The 17819-nt window shown below is 40.4% G+C and overlaps 1 protein-coding gene across 4 annotated transcripts in view; it reads right to left on the bottom strand.

The window, feature by feature from the left end:
• Window positions 1-17819, bottom strand: part of rtf2 (replication termination factor 2) — a 61720-nt gene that overhangs the window by 38916 nt on the left and 4985 nt on the right. For 2 of the 4 annotated variants that reach the window (XM_014168125.2, XM_014168127.2), the window contains exons 3-5: window positions 17677-17770; window positions 17160-17299; window positions 16484-16574 (exon numbers count right to left, since the gene is read on the bottom strand). In XM_014168125.2, coding sequence (XP_014023600.1) covers window positions 16484-16574; window positions 17160-17299; window positions 17677-17770 — 325 coding nt within the window. The remainder of the gene's footprint in view (window positions 1-16483; window positions 16575-17159; window positions 17300-17676; window positions 17771-17819) is intronic. The other 2 variants (XM_014168126.2, XM_014168128.2) reach the window with 1 other exon arrangement.

Here is a 17819-nt window from a genome sequence, read left to right as displayed (position 1 = left end):
ATGGTGGATGGAGAAGTAGAACTGGGCGATATAGACAAAATACCTATCGCGATAAAATGTACCCATTTCTTGCGATAACGATAAAATCAGCGATAAATTATGTTAAATTATTTTGGGGGAAGTGCAAGAGCTGGGTGATATGGACAAAAAGGAAAATTGTGACAAATGTAACTATTTTGCTCGTTAACAATAAATACAAAGATTTGAAGAAAGTTTTAATATATGGCGTCAAATCAGCCTCTAAAGTCCATTGCGTGCAAGATGGCACTGTCGAGCAAGATGACACATAATTGAGCAAGCGAACACTGTGTCGTAAGTGCAGAAGATGGGTCACGCGAGCAGAAGATAGGTCACGCCAGCACACAGACCGGTCAAGAGCGCAGAATGTGGTCGAGCAAGCAGAGGATGGGTCCCAGGAGCACACTGGCAGGTCGAGAGCTCAGAATGTTGTCGAGCAAGCAGAGGATGGGTCCCAGGAGCACACTGGCCGGTCGAGAGCTCAGAATGTTGTCGAGCAAGCAGAGGATGGGTCCCAGGAGCACACTGGCCGGTCGAGAGCTCAGAATGTTGTCGAGCAAGCAGAGGATGGGTCCCAGGAGCACACTGGCCGGTCGAGAGCTCAGAATGTTGTCGAGCAAGCAGAGGATGGGTCCCAGGAGCACACTGGCCGGTCGAGAGCTCAGAATGTTGTCGAGCAAGCAGAGGATGGGTCCCGCCAGCGCACAGACCAGTCGAGAACGCAGAATGTGGTCAAGCGAGCAGAGGATGAGTTGAAGCTGGGTTTTCCAAGTCATTCAGTGCTTACTATTCAAGCTGGCTAGCAAGCTAAACATACGGCTCTGAAGCGCATCTGTTTGACATCATGCACCCAAGAGGACTCAACCAATCACATGACAACACTGGACTGAAAAATGGCAAGCATTTGTTAGTTTGTCCATCACTCCAATGAAAGTGACCAATTTAAGCTGTTCTAGACACGCATGCGACTAAGTCAGCCTCCATCAGCCTGAAATCCAATCAAGAAAAAAGAGAAATTGAAACCCAAAAGGTGTCAAGACTTGAGAGCAACATCAGAAATTTAAAACGAAGACAGTAAAGTATGGTTTAGAAACTCTGTGGTGAAAATTTGACAATTTGATGCTTTCAAATAAAAAATGTACACATTTGAATCATGTTTCTTTGCTTAAGGTTCTATATTTTTTGATTCATACATACTTCTTTTTGATCTGCGGCAATGATGTTCTGCTTGCCCAAACTCACACTTGCCAGCTCTGAAGTTTGGCATGTCCACTCGAGGAACATCTGTTCTCTCAAACAAATTTCTGCGCACTCGACCAATATTCCCTCTAAGCTGTGCACGCGGGTACGCAGCTCCCCCGGGACTGGAGAACAGAAGAAATATCAGCTCGCACAGAGAAGCACGAGATTGAACTTCACTCAACTTTCTAGAGTTTTCCCCCTTAATTAACACTAATCAACCTTTCTCTTCTGTGGGAATTGTGATCAAATCATCGCAATATTAGCCACTTTCAATGAAACATACCGAAACAAAACTAACTATGCAAGATTTTGTTGTAGGCAGAACGCATCGAAGTATGATTCTATTGCATTGACATACACGACTCAGCCAGTACTCTACACAGACCATAACCAATCAGAGCTGCAGTAGAACTATATGCAAATAACTATTGCCATATATGGATCGGTGCCATTCGCTTTGAACTGGATTGTGTTATAGCATGAGCAGTTGTGAGTATTCTCTATAATAATGGTATGGGAATATTAATGCATTTTATTTTGTATAGTGGTTTCTTGCATCAAACACAACATTTTCAGTCACCTCCTTGTCTGAAGGACAAACGTCTCATGGAATGTAGGCCTACATTGAACACCACACATGATGGTAGGCCACTCTGTTAGGCCAACATTATGATCAAATAATAACAGTAGGTACTTGACCACTGTCTGAAACTGTAAATTAAAGCAGGTACAGCCTCAGTGTATTTTTTTATTTTTTTTTTAACCTTTATTTAACTAGGCATATCAGTTAAGAACAAATTCTTATTTACAATGACGGCACACGGTAAACACGCGCTGGAAATTGCACCGAATTTTCCAAATGTTCAAGTTTGCCCTCAGCAGACATGAAATTTGCTGAGTGCCGAATTTTTTTTGAGGGAACATTGCTCTGGACTGGTCTATGCGCTTGCGGCACTTATTCTCTGCTTGAGGGACCCATCCTCTGCGCGTCGACTCAGTGTTTGGTTGTTCAATGAGGTTTCATCTTGCTCGACAGCGCCATCTTGCGCGCAATGGACTTTAGATGCTGATTTGACACGATATTAATGGACGGTTACTTTACAACTGAGATGGCCTACTTTTGAATCATACCATTTCATCTAACATATCCAGGGAATGCATGATTGATATTTTGGATGTGCAACCTGTCAAAATAGGATACAGAATTACCTTCTTTTTTTTTTTTGCTCTACAGAGAAACTTGCCAACATATATAGTGTATATTGGCCTATAGGCTATATTGTTCACCACCAGGAAGTGGGAACTCAAAACACTTAGGTAGATTGCTAACTCTAAATATGATATTGTTGCTATATAACCATGTAGGCTAATTGATTAACCAAATCAGTAAATGTTGACTAATGTCCTACAAAAACCTTTTTCCCAGGAATTTACTTTTTTTACCCCCCACACCATTAACAAACATACACATACGAAAAACAAACAACATCTACCTCTCCTCTGCCCAGACCCACATGCTTACACCCCCATCCCTAGTGCATGCATTATTGTTTGCCACATGGCCTTAAATTGTAGCAATTTGTTTTTCCTCGGTCGTCCATACTATTTCAATATTTCAATAATAAAATCATTAGATTTTTCTATTTTGGTAATGATGGCGGATTGACTTTTTCAGCGCTAGGCCTAGGCTACTTGATGAAGGCCTATTCACTGCAAACGTTGTGCTCTACTCCGCAGGCCCATCAAAGCCATACTTACAGCCTACCTCGGTTGTAAAGTGGTGCCATGAACTCAATATTAACCTCTTGACGTTACCCTAGGATAGGGGGCGCCACAGCGCATTTTGGAAAAAATTCGTGCCCATTTTCAACGGCCTACTAATCAGACTCAGAAGCTAGGATATGCATATAATTAATACCTGTGGATAGAAAACACCCTAAAGTTTCTAAAACTGTTTGAATGGTGTCTGTGAGTATAACAGAACTCATATGGCAGTCAAAACCCCGAGACCGATTGAACCAGGAAGTGGAATTCTGAATTGTGGACTCAACTTCACGTAGTCGCCTATAATTCACACCATGAGATATCGTTTATTGAGCACTTCCTATTGCTTCCACAAGATGTCGCCAGTCTTTTCAAAGTGTTTTGATCCTTCTACTGTCGAAACTCAGTGAATGAGACGCGTTGGAAATTGGTCACAGCGGGAGGGCCATCACCATTATGACGCCGGCGGCCCTGTCTACCCCCACCTTTGGAAACGTTTTGAAACACATTGAAATCGTCCCCCTCGAATCTTATTGGCTCTCTTGTTGAAACAGGCTCTGAAGATTTATGTTATACAACGTTTGACATGTTTGAACGAACCTAAATGTGAAAAAAAAGTACTATTTCGAAACCACTGTGGCGCGCAAGGCAGATTAGTTGGATATGCCCTTCGGACACACTAACATCAGCAAGCTAATGGAACATAAAGGATGGACTTTTTCGACCGAAAATACATCTGTTGTGGACCTGGGATTCCTGGAAGTGCTTTCTGATGAAGACAACTAAAGGTAAGGGATTATTGACAATATTATACAACATCAGATGTGATATGCGATTGTTCCAAGATGGCGCCGAGCTGTATTTAATTGCTCATTTTCTGAGTATCGCATCCCCTTTTATCGCTAAGTGTGATTACCCAGTAAAGTTATTTTTAAATCTGGTATGACAGGTGCTTTCAAGAGATATTCATCTATAAATCTTAGAATGACAATATTACATTTTAAAAATGTTTTCGAATAGTAATTCAGTAAAATGTAGCACTGTTTCCCTGGATGCATTTGACGGGAAAATAGTTAGTCAACGTCAGACGCCGATGTAAAATGCTGTTTTCATATATAAATATGAACTTTATTGAACAAAAGAATGCATGCATTGTGTAACATGATGTCCTAGGTGTGTCATCTGATGAAGTTTGTAAAAGGTTAGTGCTGCATTTAGCTGTTTTTTGGTTATTTGTGATGCAAGTGGTTGGTCGGAAAATGGCTGTGTTTCTGCTTTTTACGATGGACTCCTCTAACATAATCTAATGATTTGCTTTTCCTGTAAAACCTTTTGGAAATCGGACGACGTGGGTCGATTCAGGAGAGGTGTATCTATAAAACGAAAAAAAAAAATATATATATATATTCTAATTATTAAATTTTGTTATGCTAATGGCGATATGATTTTTCGCTGGATTTTGATCCCGCTGACGGGATGAGACGCTGAAGAGGTTTTAAAGGTTAGAAATACATTATATACTCACAGAAAGCTGTGAGACTCTCCTTTATAACTATAACAGTAGCTGCTTTGAAAAATGTATTTTTTCACACAATTGCATTTTGAGCAATGGTCATATGCTTTTTCTTCTCAGAATGTATCTCTCCCTCCTCCATGCACACAGTGGGGAGAGGGAGTAAGAGTGGCTCGCTCACACAGCAGACGACTGAGAAACAGGGACAGGCAGATGCTTTCATAGCAGGAATCAACGGAATGCATAGGCTATTACTGTGGACCAAATAATGGTTTTAGAGCCACCTACAGAAACATTGTGTAGAAGGGAAAAAAAATGGCGGAAATTACAGAAGTACACAAAATAAGGGGAGGGCAACGTTGGTGTCGGTAACTTTGGGTTCATGGTCACAGCTTTATGGGGCAGGCATGGTGGATGAGGCACCATGGTACTTTTCTATGTGCACCATGGTATACAGAAACGGTAGCTCCTACCTTTTATTTGCTTATTTGGCTAAACAACACATTGTATCATTAACTCAAAAAAGGGAGAGTTGTATGTTCATATCAAGGCAAATTATTGATGCATTAGCAACGGAAATGTGGCCAACTCTATGGAGTCAAACAAGTGGAAAAACAGTTACTCATTCACAAGTGAGCACAAACAGCTAAATGTTCCACAGATAGAACCCCCCCCCACCTCCACCTGACAGAAATTCCGCAGGGCACGACAGAGGACAAGCTGTACTAAAGGTTGAGTAATCTACAGTAGAAGAGTCACACAAACAGCACCACTCTCCATTAGCAAACTACCTGAAGTGACTGACTGACTGACTATAACAGCAGGTTTTGTGTAACAAAGAAAACCATGGGGCCTACACCATCACAATAAATCCATGTAATATAGCCTACACCATCACAATAAATCCATGTAATATAGCCTACACCATCACAATAAATCCATGTAATATAGCCTACACCATCACAATAAATCCATGTAATATAGCCTACACCTTCACAATAAATCCATGTAATATAGCCTACACCATCACAATAAATCCATGTAATATAGCCTACACCATCACAATAAATTAGAGGTCGACCGATTAATCGGAATGGCCGATTAATTAGAGCCGATTTGAAGTTTTCATAACAATCGGTAATCGGTATTTTTGGCCACCGATTTGCCGTTCAAACAGCACCTTCGTGCGTTTTGCCAGCAGCTCTTCACAATTCTTCAAGCATTGCGCTGTTTATGACTTCAAGCCTATCAACCCCCGAGATTAGGCTGGTGTAACCCATGTGAAATGGCTAGCTAGTTAGCGGGTGCGCGCTAATAGCGTTTCAAACGTCACTCACTCTGAGACTTGGGAGTGGTTGTTCCCCTTGCTCTACATGGGTAACGCTGCTTCGAGGGTGGCTGTTGTCGATGTGTTCCTGGTTCGAGCCCAGGTAGGAGCGAGGAGAGGGACGGAAGGTATACTGTTACACTGGAAATACTAAAGTGCCTATAAGAACATCCAATAGTCAAAGGTATATGAAATACAAATCGTATAGAGAGAAATAGTCCTATAATTCCTATAATAACTACAACCTAAAACTTCTTACCTGGGAATATTGTAGACTCATGTTAAAAGGAACCACCAGCTTTCATATGTTCTCATGTTCTGAGCAAGGAACTTAAACTTTAGCTTTTTTACATGGCACATATTGCACTTTTACTTTCTTCTCCAACACTTTGTTTTTCCATTAAACCAAATTGAACATGTTTCATTATTTATTTGAGGCTAAATTGATAGTATTTATGTATTATAATAAGTTAAAATAAGTGTTCATTCAGTATTGTTGTAATTGTCATTATTACAAATTTTAAAAAATCGTTTAAAAAAAAATATCGTCCGATTAATCGGTATCGGCGTTGAAAAATCATAATCGGTCGACCTCTACAATAAATCCATGTAATATAGCCTACATCATCACAATAAATCCATGATTTATTTTAGACAGGTCTAAAGAAACATGATATGAAGAAAATGTAGTCTATTTCAGAAGAACAGAATAACATACTCTGAGTTGTCCTTATGTTAGTTCCTTATCTGGCTATGCCATATGGCAGTGGGCTATACTAGTTCATTTAGCAGACAAGATTTGCTTAGAATTCTGTGACATTATTTCATAGTATGAAGAACACAATTGAACAAAGCGATATTTTCTCTAAGCGATTTGAGGGAATGCGCACATGCAGCTATTCTGTGTTGAGCAGTTAACAACGAAATAGGTACTCCATATGCTTAATTTATAGTTATTAATTTAACTTAAGTTGTTCTACAAACGTTGGGCTATATATTTTGATTTTTAATACATTGTAAGGCTTCATGATGTGACTAATGATGATTTGAAAAAAGTCGATTGAAAGGCATGATCTCTGCTTTGTTTTTTTGCGCAGGCTGTACACACTTCGTCAGTCTCTCATTCACAATTTCAGAACCACTTGATAATGCCTCGAATTTCCCGGTGGCATTCCCTTTGTGTGGCCATAATACACCCTAGAAAAACCCATGCCTGCCTGCCCCGAAGCACCTCTCATCTCACTCACATGGCTCTCCATCACGTGATTGGGTCTTTCTCACAGGCTACAAGTGAAGACAGACACATCCGGGACGCAGCTGCGTACGTACTTATCCAATTCCGAGGTGCATACTGAAGATATTGGAAGAACTGTCTACATTTACTTTTCATCAGCCAACAAGATGAGTAGGCCAAAGCACTAGCCTATGTCAATCAACTATCCCCCACAGTACAAAAGTCGACCTATTCTATTCTGTGTGAGAAATAAATATTCCAAACATAGTCTGGGACAGTTGTGGCATGCGATAGATCCCAAATTAAAACAACCACTAGCATCAAACGAACGTTTTGAAGCAATGAGGCTGACACAGCAGATCACAACATTTAGCTTAAAATGTTTAAACTATTAGGCTATTTCTTCACAGTATAAGCGCAGCAATGCGCACATGGCTAAGCACAAATGTTCCATTAGCGGGAAAACATCATTATCAAAAGTGACCAAAAATGCAATTATGCATATAATGCTTTTATTAAAAAGGTGCATTTTTATGGTGAAAATTATCTTCCCCAAACTTGAAACTCACGCGCTGCTTATGTATGCCAGTTAGGCTCTACACCCCTTGTAAAGTGGATTAATGTGCTTAATTTTAAGAAGTTATTTGGCCACTTTAGTTGTGATACAAACCTTATCAAAACATATAGGCTTATGGGCTAGCCTACATGAGGTGTGCGACTATGCTTAGAAAAATTCGCAAAAAAAGGCATTGTTTCTTGCGTTTATCTGGGCATCATTCACAAGTGATAATATATAATTCACAAGTGTTAGGCTAATATTGTCACCCATCAGAATATTCTTGATTTAATCTTGTCTTTACATATACTAAATAATATATGTGTGAAATTCATTTTGATGTAGAAAGGACCATTATTATGTACCTGTCTCGTAACAGGGTCAGGAAAAAAAGTCATCTCTGCATCTCTGTCATAGCGAATAGAGGACGCTTTTCCTGTGGTTCATTTTCATGCCAGCCAGGAAGGCTATACTCCTGTTGTAAAGATAAGCAATGTGCTTAATATTTGCTTAGTATTAGGAAAGTTAAGAAATAAATATAGTAAGCCTAGCCTATAGAAAGCTGAAGAGATCCTCTTTTTAATATAGGCCATCACTCTGTTTTCTCACAAAATTGCATAGCCTATAGAAATGTAGCGAAACGTTGAGCTCATGGGCTCTCATGAAGCGTTTGATTTTCAAACGCATTTGCATTGATGTCAGAGTGATTAGAGGGACAACAGAGTCCTGAGTACCAGGCAGTTAGCATGTTTGGTAGGCTACTAATGACCAGCAGCATCAGAACTTGGAGAAGCCTAATTACCGTAACTAAACGGTCACATGAAATTTGACTGCCTTCATGACTCGTGACCGCCGGTGTGCCAGTAATACGGTGGCTGCAACAACCCTAGCCACGGGATGGTTTTTCAATTCCGTTGAAACTATTTACTTTAAGTTTTTTTAAATAAATTTGAATATTAGTAGATACCTTTTATGTACAGTGCCTTCAGAAAGTATTCTTAGCCCTTGATTTTTCTCTCTCACCCATATACACACAATAACCCATCATGACAAGGTGAAAACATGTTTACAGAAATGTTAGCAAATGTATTGAAATAAAATACAGAAATCTCATTTACACAAGTATTCATGTCACACTCCTTTGCTATGACACTCCAAATTGAGATTAGGTGCATCCAATTTCCTTTGATCATCCTTGAAATGTCACTACAACTAGAGCTCTGGTACCCAACATGAGCCAGACTGACTTCATCAGGAAATGCATCGCCGACATTGTACCCTCAGTGAAGATTCACTGCTTCCCCAATCAAAAGCCCTGGATTAACACAAAGGTTGGCACTAAGGTAAAGGACAGGGGCACCCACACACAAAGCTATCACAGCCAACTCCGATGCTAGGGCTGAGGACACAAACAAGTACAAGAAGTCCTGCTACGACCTCTGCAGAGCCAAAAGGACAATATAGGCTTAAAGTGGAATCCTATTACACAGACTCTGATACCTGCTGCATGTGGCAGGGGCTACAGTCCATTACGGATTACAAAGGAAGAGACAGCTGGGATCTGCCCAACAATGCCTCTCTACCAGACAAACGTAATGCACGTTAAGCACTCTTTGAAAAAAACAACACCAAGCCTTGGATGAGGGCCCCCGCCAACCCAGAGGACTGGGTGATCTCGCTCTGAGGCTGACGTGAGTAAGGTTTTCAATCAGGTCAACACTCGCAAGGCCACGGGGCTGGACGGTTTTCCAGGGCACATCCTCAGAGCATGTGCAGAAGAGCTGGCAACCATATTCCTGGTAATTTTAAACCTCTCCTTGTCCCAGTCTGTAATCCCCAAGTCTCAAGCTGAACACCATCGTTCCTATTCCCAAGAACTCTAACATGCTGACCACACCCCCCGCGTTGTATGCATGAGCATTGCAAAATAAATGTACACATACATGTTATTCAATCATTGCACCCACACTGCTTGCACGCGTCTGCGTAGCCAGGCGCTAAAATAGAACTTGGTTCTATTTGTGACACTTGACACTCTGCAAGTTCCACCTCTCCCATCTCCTCATAGTTTTTTAGGAGCAAATACCCACGTGGGTGAAAGATGAACTGAGGTCCACACTCCAGTCCAGTTGGTGGTGGTAATTCACATTAAAGTTGTAAAGCCAACATAAAGTCCAAAGAAGAAGAAGAAGCCTGAAGGAGGAGAGATTACTGGAAACAAACTTAGTTTACCCTTTTATCTGTGGATTAATTGTCGGCATTGAGGACATTGTGCATTTCAGGTAAAATAACAACCCAACGCTTATATCCCAGGACAAATTAGCTATCAACATTAAGCTAGCTAGCTAAATTGCCCCCCAAAAATGATGCTTTTCGACCTGTCCCCAAATGAATATAGTTTCTTCAGAGTTCTTTTTGATATCTCAACCTGTGTGTCCTGATCACGTCTGGTGTGGGTGGAAAAAAATCAACATGCGCACGAGCGGTGTGGTCAGCACGTAAGGCTACCTGCCACAATGACTACGGCCCTGTAGCACTCACGTCTGTAATCAGGAATCGCTATGAAAGGCTAAGTATTGCACACAACTCCATCATCCCAGACACCCTAGATCCACTCCAAATTGCATACCACACCAACCAATCCATAGACAACACAATCTCAATTGCACTCCACACTGCCCTCACCCACCCTAGATAAGTAGAATGCCTTGCAAAAGTATTCAGACCCCTTGGATTTCTTAAAATGTGTTAAAGTGTGATTCAAATTAATTTAATTGTAATTTCCTTGTCAATCTACACAAAATACTTGAATGTCAAAGTGGAAGAAAAAATATACAATTTAAGGGAAAAAAAATGCATAACTAAAATATAGTCATTGCATAAGTATTCAGGCCCATTGTTTAGGCAAGCCTAAATTAGTTCAAGAGTAAAATTTGGCTAAACAAATCACATGGAGTCCATGTAATTTAAACAACATCTGTAAGGTCCCTCAGTCAAGTATTGCATTTCAATGCCAGATTTACCTACAAAGACCAGGGAAATTTTTGAAAGCCTCAAAGAAGTTCAGTGATTGTTAACAACAACAAACCAGACACTGAATATCTCTTTAAGCATTACCAACTTCATAGATATGCTATGGATTAGGTATTAAACCACCCAGACATATCAAAGATACAGCCGTCCTTCTGAACTGAGCAGCAGGACAGGAATGAAACTGCTTAGGGATATTACGATGGGGCTATTGGCTACAGAGTTCAATGGCTGTGATGGGAGAACACTGAGGATGGATCAACAACATTGTAGTGACTCCACAATAATGACCTAAATTACAGAGTAAAAAGAAGAAAACAAATATACAGAATACATTTTTTTCCAACCATGCATCTTGTATGCAAAGGCGCTGAAGTAATACTGTGAAAAAAACACAGCAAGGGAGGTCCCATTTTAAATACAAATGCCAGTACATCACTGGGGCCGAGCACCCTGCCATCCAGGACCTCTATATCAGAGAGTGTGAAAGGAAGGCCCGGAAAATTGTTAAAGACCCCAGCCACCCAAGCCATAGAATGTTCTCTCTGCTTCTGTGCGGCAAGCGTTACCGGAGCAACAAGTCTGAAACCAACAGGCTCCTGAACAGCTTCTATTCCCAAGCCGTAAGACTGTTAAATACAGTGGGCTCTAAAATGACTGGCACCCCTGACTGGCAATGCACAAACAATACTTTAAAAATATAAACAATATAATTATAGAGATAAACTCAAAATACCAACATGTGAGAAATACTGTACTTTATTAATCTTTCAATGGAACCCACCAAAATCATACAATTATTTAATACAATTATTTAATACAAAATACATTTCACCAAAATCAAGGTTTCATAATTATTGGCACTCCTCATTTAGTACTTAGTGCCACCACCACTGGCAAGGATAACAGCATGGTCTTTTCCTGTAATGTTTGACAAGGTTAAGGAACACATTTGGAGGGATTTTGGACCATTCCTCTATGCAGATCCTTTCAAGATCCTTCACATTCTTGGGTTTGCGCTTATCAACTGCCCTCTTCAACTCAGCCCACAGGTTTTCGATTGGATTCAGGTCCTGCGACTGAGATGGCCATGGCAGAACATTGATTTTGTTGTCAGAGAACCATTTCTGTGTGGATCTTGAGGTACGTTTTGGGTCATTGTCCTATTGGAAAGTCCACATACAGCCAAGTCCCAGCCTTCTGGCAACCAGATTGTCAGCCAAAATTGCCTGACACTTGGTGGAATTCATTATGCCATCAATCTTAACCAGTGCCTCTGGACCTCTGGAATTAAAACAGCCCCAAAACATCGCTGACCCACCACCATATTTCACCGTGGGTATGAGGTGCCTCTCCTTGTATGCATCTCTGTTTCGACGCCAAACATGCCGATGCTGTATCTGACCAAAACGTTCAATTTTGGTCTCATCTGACCAGAGCACCTTCTTCCAATCATAATTTAAATGACATTTGGCAAACTCCAAGCGCTTGCGTCTGTGTCTTGGGGTCATTAAGGGCTTTCTTCTGGCAACCCTTCCAAAGAGTCTATGGTTGTAGAGGTGGCGTCTGATGGTGCTTTTTTAAACCTGGTGACCCCAAGATGCCACCAAGGCCTGGAATTCTTTCACAGTGATTCTTTGGGATTTTGTTGCTTCTCTCACGATCCTCCCCCCTATCCTGGGGGGCAAAATGCATTTGCGTCCTCTACCCGTGAGGTTTTCAACTGTTCCATATCTTTTAAATTTTTTAATAATCGCCCTGACAGTGCTCAGTCATATATTCAATCGTTTGTGGATCTTCTTGTAGCCATTAACAGATTTATAAAAGGTCTACGACCATCTGTTTCTTTTGAACTGCCAGTTCTTTTCTTCATGGTGTTGGATGACAGTGGGATATTGCATGCGTGTTACCTCATTTTTATACCCTAGTGAAAAAGGAAGTGATGTAATGGCTCAATATAGTTTCTTAACACTTAGATAAACTTAAATAAGTGGAATTTAATTCCTGGTTTAATTTTGGTAGATGTTATTTACAATAATATTTAAGGGTGCCATTAATTGTCAAACCTTGATTTGGAGGACATGGATTTTTAATTAAATCAATAAATGATTTTGGTGGGTTCAATTGAAACATGAATAAAGTACAGTATTTTTCACATGTTGGTATTTTGAGTTTCTCTATAATTATATTGTTTATATTTTTTTTAAAGTATTGTTTATGCATTGCCAGTCAGGGGTGCCAGTAATTTTGGAGCCCACTGTAGCTAACAAAACGGCTACACAGACTGACTATGCACACAAACAGGATTGACTGTGTCCAAATACCCATACTAGCGTACTACATACTTTAACTGCATACTATGTACTCATCATCGCATACTATTTAGCACATAACGTTTAGTAAAAAGTATGTAGTATGCCACGGCTGCAACGCAGTAGCGTCTCCTGACTGGCTGAGTAGATGGGGCTAGGTGGATTTTTCCAAATTCAACAGACATGCATCGCATTAACCAGCCTTATAATAGCTCATTTCCATTTCAATTAATTTCTCCAAACTCTGAATAGAATAGGAATAGAGTTATAGGCCTACTCAGGCTGGTTATAGGCAGACTATCGCCGGACAGCAACATAATAAAGTAAAGCACGGATCATTGGGAGCAAGATCAGAACGACTGCAAATACTTGATCCATGAATTAAATAATTAAACAGGAAGCCTAACATCCATAAGTTTAAATCAAAAGGCCTGATTAACATGACGTCAAAAACGCAGCCACATCCCGAGTCCCCGATGCCGACACGTTCAGGGAAAAAAAATATGGCTTAATATTTCGTTTAAAACGGCCAAGAGAACAATAAACACTTTTCAATGAGAAAAAATAAATCCAGTATGGGTAAAAAATAATAATAATATGCCTATGATGAAATACTCGTTATTTTATGCAGACCAAAAAACGACTTGGCCTACAGTACCAGTCAAAAGTTTGGAAACGCCTACTCATTCAAGGGTTTTTCTTAACTTTTGCTATTTTCTACATTGTAGAATAATAATGAAGACAATGAAATAATACATATGGATTCATGTAGTAACCAAAGTGTTAAACAAATCAAAATATATTTCATATTTGAAATTCTTCAAAGTAGCCACCGTTTGCCTTGATGACAGCTTTGCACACTCTTGGCATTCTCTCAACCAGCTTCACCTGGAATGCTTTTTCAACAGTGTTGAAGGAGTTCCCACATATGCTTAGCACTTGTTGGCTGCTTTTCTTTCACTCTGCAGTCCAACTCATCCCAAACCATCACAATTGGGCTGAGGTCAGGTGATTGTGGAGGTCAGGTCATCTGCTGCAGCACTCCATCACTCTTCTTCTTGGTTAAATAGCCCTTACACAGTCTGGAGGTGTGTTGGGTTATTGTCCTGTTGAAAAACAATATGATAGTCCCACTAAGCGCAAACCAGATGGGATGGCGTATTGCTGCAGAATGCTGTGGTAGCCATGCAGGAAGCCACGGTGGGAATTACACATGCGGAGATCATCCATTCACCTACTCTGCGTCTCAGAAAGACATGGAGGTTGGAACCAAATTTGGACTCATCAGACCAAAGGACAGATTTCCACCGGTCTAATGTCCATTGCTCGTGTTTCTAGGCCCAAGCAAGTCTCTTATTATTATTGGTGTCCTTTAGTAGTGGTTTCTTTGCAGCAATTCAACCATGAAGCCCTGATTCACGCAGTCTCCTCTGAACAGTTGATGTGTCTCTTACTATAACTCTGAAGCATTTATTTGGGCTGCAGTTTCTGAGGCTGGTAACTCTAATGAACTTATCCTCTGCAGCAGAAGTAACTCTGAAGTCCTCATGAGAGCCAGTTTCATCATACTGCTTGATGGTTTTTGCGACTGCACTTGAAGAAACTTTCAAAGTCCTTGGAACTTTTCCAGATTGACTTACCTTCATGTCTTAAAATAAGGATGGACTGTCGTTTCTCTTTGCTTATTTGAGCTGTTCTAGCCATAATATGGACTTGGTCTTTTATCAAATAGGGCTATCTTCTGTATACCACCCCTACCTTGTCAGAACACAACTGATTGGCTCAATCGCATTAAGAAGGAAATAAATTCCAGAAATGAACTTTTAACAAGGCACAGGTGTTAATTGAAATGTATTCCAGGTGACTACCTCATGATGCTGGTTGAGAGAATGCCAAGAGTGTGCAAAGCTGTCATGAAGGTAAAGGGTGGCTACTTTGAAGAATCTCAAATATAAAATATATTTTGATTTGTTTAACGCTTTTTTGGTTACTACAAAAGTGATAACTAAGTGGCTCGGGGAACAAAACATCGATATTTTGGGTCCATGGCCAGGAAACTCCCCAGACCTTAATCCCATTGAGAACTTGTGGTCAATCCTCAAGAGGCGGGTGGACAAACAAAACCCCACAAATTCTGACAAACTCCAAGCATTGATTATGCAAGAATGGGCTGCCATCAGTCAGGATGTGGCCCAGAAGTTAATTGACAGCATACCAGGGCGGATTGCAGAGGTCTTGAAAAAGAAGGGTCAACACTGCAAATATTGACTCTTTGCATCAACTTCATGTAATTGTCAATAAAAGCCTTTGACACTTATGAAATGCTTGTAATTATACTTCAGTATTCCATAGTAACATCTGACAAAAATATCTAAAGACACTGAAGCAGCAAACTTTGTGAAAATGTATATTTGTGTCATTCTCAAAACTTTTGGCCACGACTGTACTATTCATCTTTCTTTTGTCACATACTCAAGCGGGACACAAACAAGCAGGCAGCTGAGTCCTGTTTTACCACCTGAGTAAGTACTATTTAGGACACAAGTATGGGTAATCGGACACGGCCACTCACACACACACACACACACACACACACACACACACACACACACACACACACACACACACACACACACTTCATTCTGACTCTACACAAACAGACTCATATACAATCATCAAATACACTGCTGCTAGTCTGTTTATCATATTTCCTGATGCCTATTCATACAAGTGCCTTCAGAAAGTATTCACACCTCTTTACTTTTTCCAAATGTTGTTGTGTTACAAAGTGGGAGTCCATGCAACCTATTGTGTAACGTGTTAAAGGAAAACTCCATCCAAAAACTATATTCTGGTATTTGTTTGTCCATTATCCATTGTTGACATAGTCCTAAACGTTTTGAAAGATATGTAACTTTCAAAATACAGGAAGCATCCCCGTATGATGCATTTTAATTATATGCAACTTATTATGTGACATGTTAAGCACATTTTTACTCCTGAACTTATTTAGGCTTGTCATAAGAAAGTGGTTGAATAGTTATTGACTCAAAACACTACAACTTTACATTTTTTTATTACATTTTAAATATTTAAAAAACATAATTCCACTTTGAAATTATGGGGTATAGTGGGTAGGCCAGTGACAAAAAAAATAATCACAATTGAATCCATTTTAAATTCAGGCTGTAACAACAACATTTGGAAAAAGTCAAGGGGCGTGAATCATTTCTGAAGGCACTCTATCTACCACTACCACTCCAGTATACCTGCACATTGTAAATAAGGTATAGGCACTGACCATGGAACTGACTCTGTATATAGCTTATCTACTTCCTCATGTTCTTCTTACTTCTACTTCTCATGTGCACTATGGATATTAGTTACTGCATTGTTGGGCAAGAGATTGCAAGAAAGTGTACAATAAAACTTGAAAGTTGACCAACAGCAGAACAGCAGATAGCTTGTTGGAGAGGATGCTACATACAGTCTGACCAACCTTGTGACATATCTCAGTCTTGACTTCCTTCAGGGCCCGGTCGGAAAACACACAACCACAGGTACGCAGAAAACAGAACCTGAGAGACAAGATCACACATAAGGGTTAAGGTTGTCATGCAACAAACCTCTATTGTCCCCTTTTACTCTGTCTACCTGCCCGTCTCCTTACTTCTATTCCTATCCAGAAGGAGATCAGAATTATATTCTCCTTAAAAAAATGATTAAAGAAAGTGACAATGCTCAAATAGTGGAGTGGCTCACGTTATCACTCAATCTCATCTTTAGCACTGAGTCCTACTGCACATACCCTGGTCCCAGATCTGTGTGTGCTCTTGCCAACTCCGTTACTGTCATTGTGAAGTAATGCAGACACTCAGGGTAGAGGCAACTGCACTAGACTCAGTGCCAGTACTCCGTAAGATGCAGATATTGTGAGATGACACTTTGAGACCAAACTGCACCCATCTACGCTTCTCATTGAAACCCATTGATAAGATGGTGAGAAGTTGACGAGATGCTAGTATCTAGGGTCCTATACATTAGTGCACACCGTAGCAAAACATTTTGCAAAGGAGAACAAGCCTTACTAATTGGACAAATTTAGGTAGGTCCCTGAGAGTGATGAAGAAATCCATGAGGAATAACGTGCACGCACACAGTACCTATGTTTGCCATTCATCTCCAGGCCCACCACAGGACAGATGAACATGGCACAGTGCATGTCCTCGTAGCGGTCCCCTTTGGTGTTCCTCCGCTCGCCTTCCCAGGCTGGGTTGTCAGTCAGGTTCAGCTCCTTTATATCCTGTGGAATGACACACACACACCATAATATTATGGGTTATTATTTCATTTCATTCCCTTTAGATAATGCAATGATATTAGGGCTGGGAATTGCCAGGGACCTCACAATAAGAGATTATCACGATACTTATGTAGCGATACGATATGTATTGCGATTATCATGATTCTATATGTATTGTAATTTGGTACTGAGATTTTATTGCAAAGTGATGTTCCAAACATATTGCTCACTATATGTCTGCTGCGGAAATACAAGAGAGCACGAGAAAACGAGTTCTGCTCAATCAGGGAAATAAAAGTGCAGGAAAGATGTTGGCTCGCTATTACAAAAGAAGATGTAGAACAAGATACAGGTGTGGCCACGGATAATTACCATACCTTAATGCCACGAAGGTGTGATACAACCTCGCTGTTGGGTCTATCTGCGGATTTATCCAGAAGGAACTCAATCACGGCATCTTTGTTATAAAGTCTGTAAACCAGAATAACATTTTGATTACGGAATACATGTGTGTTAGTTC

The sequence above is a fragment of the Salmo salar genome, chromosome ssa22 (genome assembly GCF_905237065.1).
Source record: "Salmo salar chromosome ssa22, Ssal_v3.1, whole genome shotgun sequence".
Classification (NCBI taxonomy): domain Eukaryota; kingdom Metazoa; phylum Chordata; class Actinopteri; order Salmoniformes; family Salmonidae; genus Salmo; species Salmo salar.
This window is presented reverse-complemented; position numbering and strand designations above follow the sequence as displayed.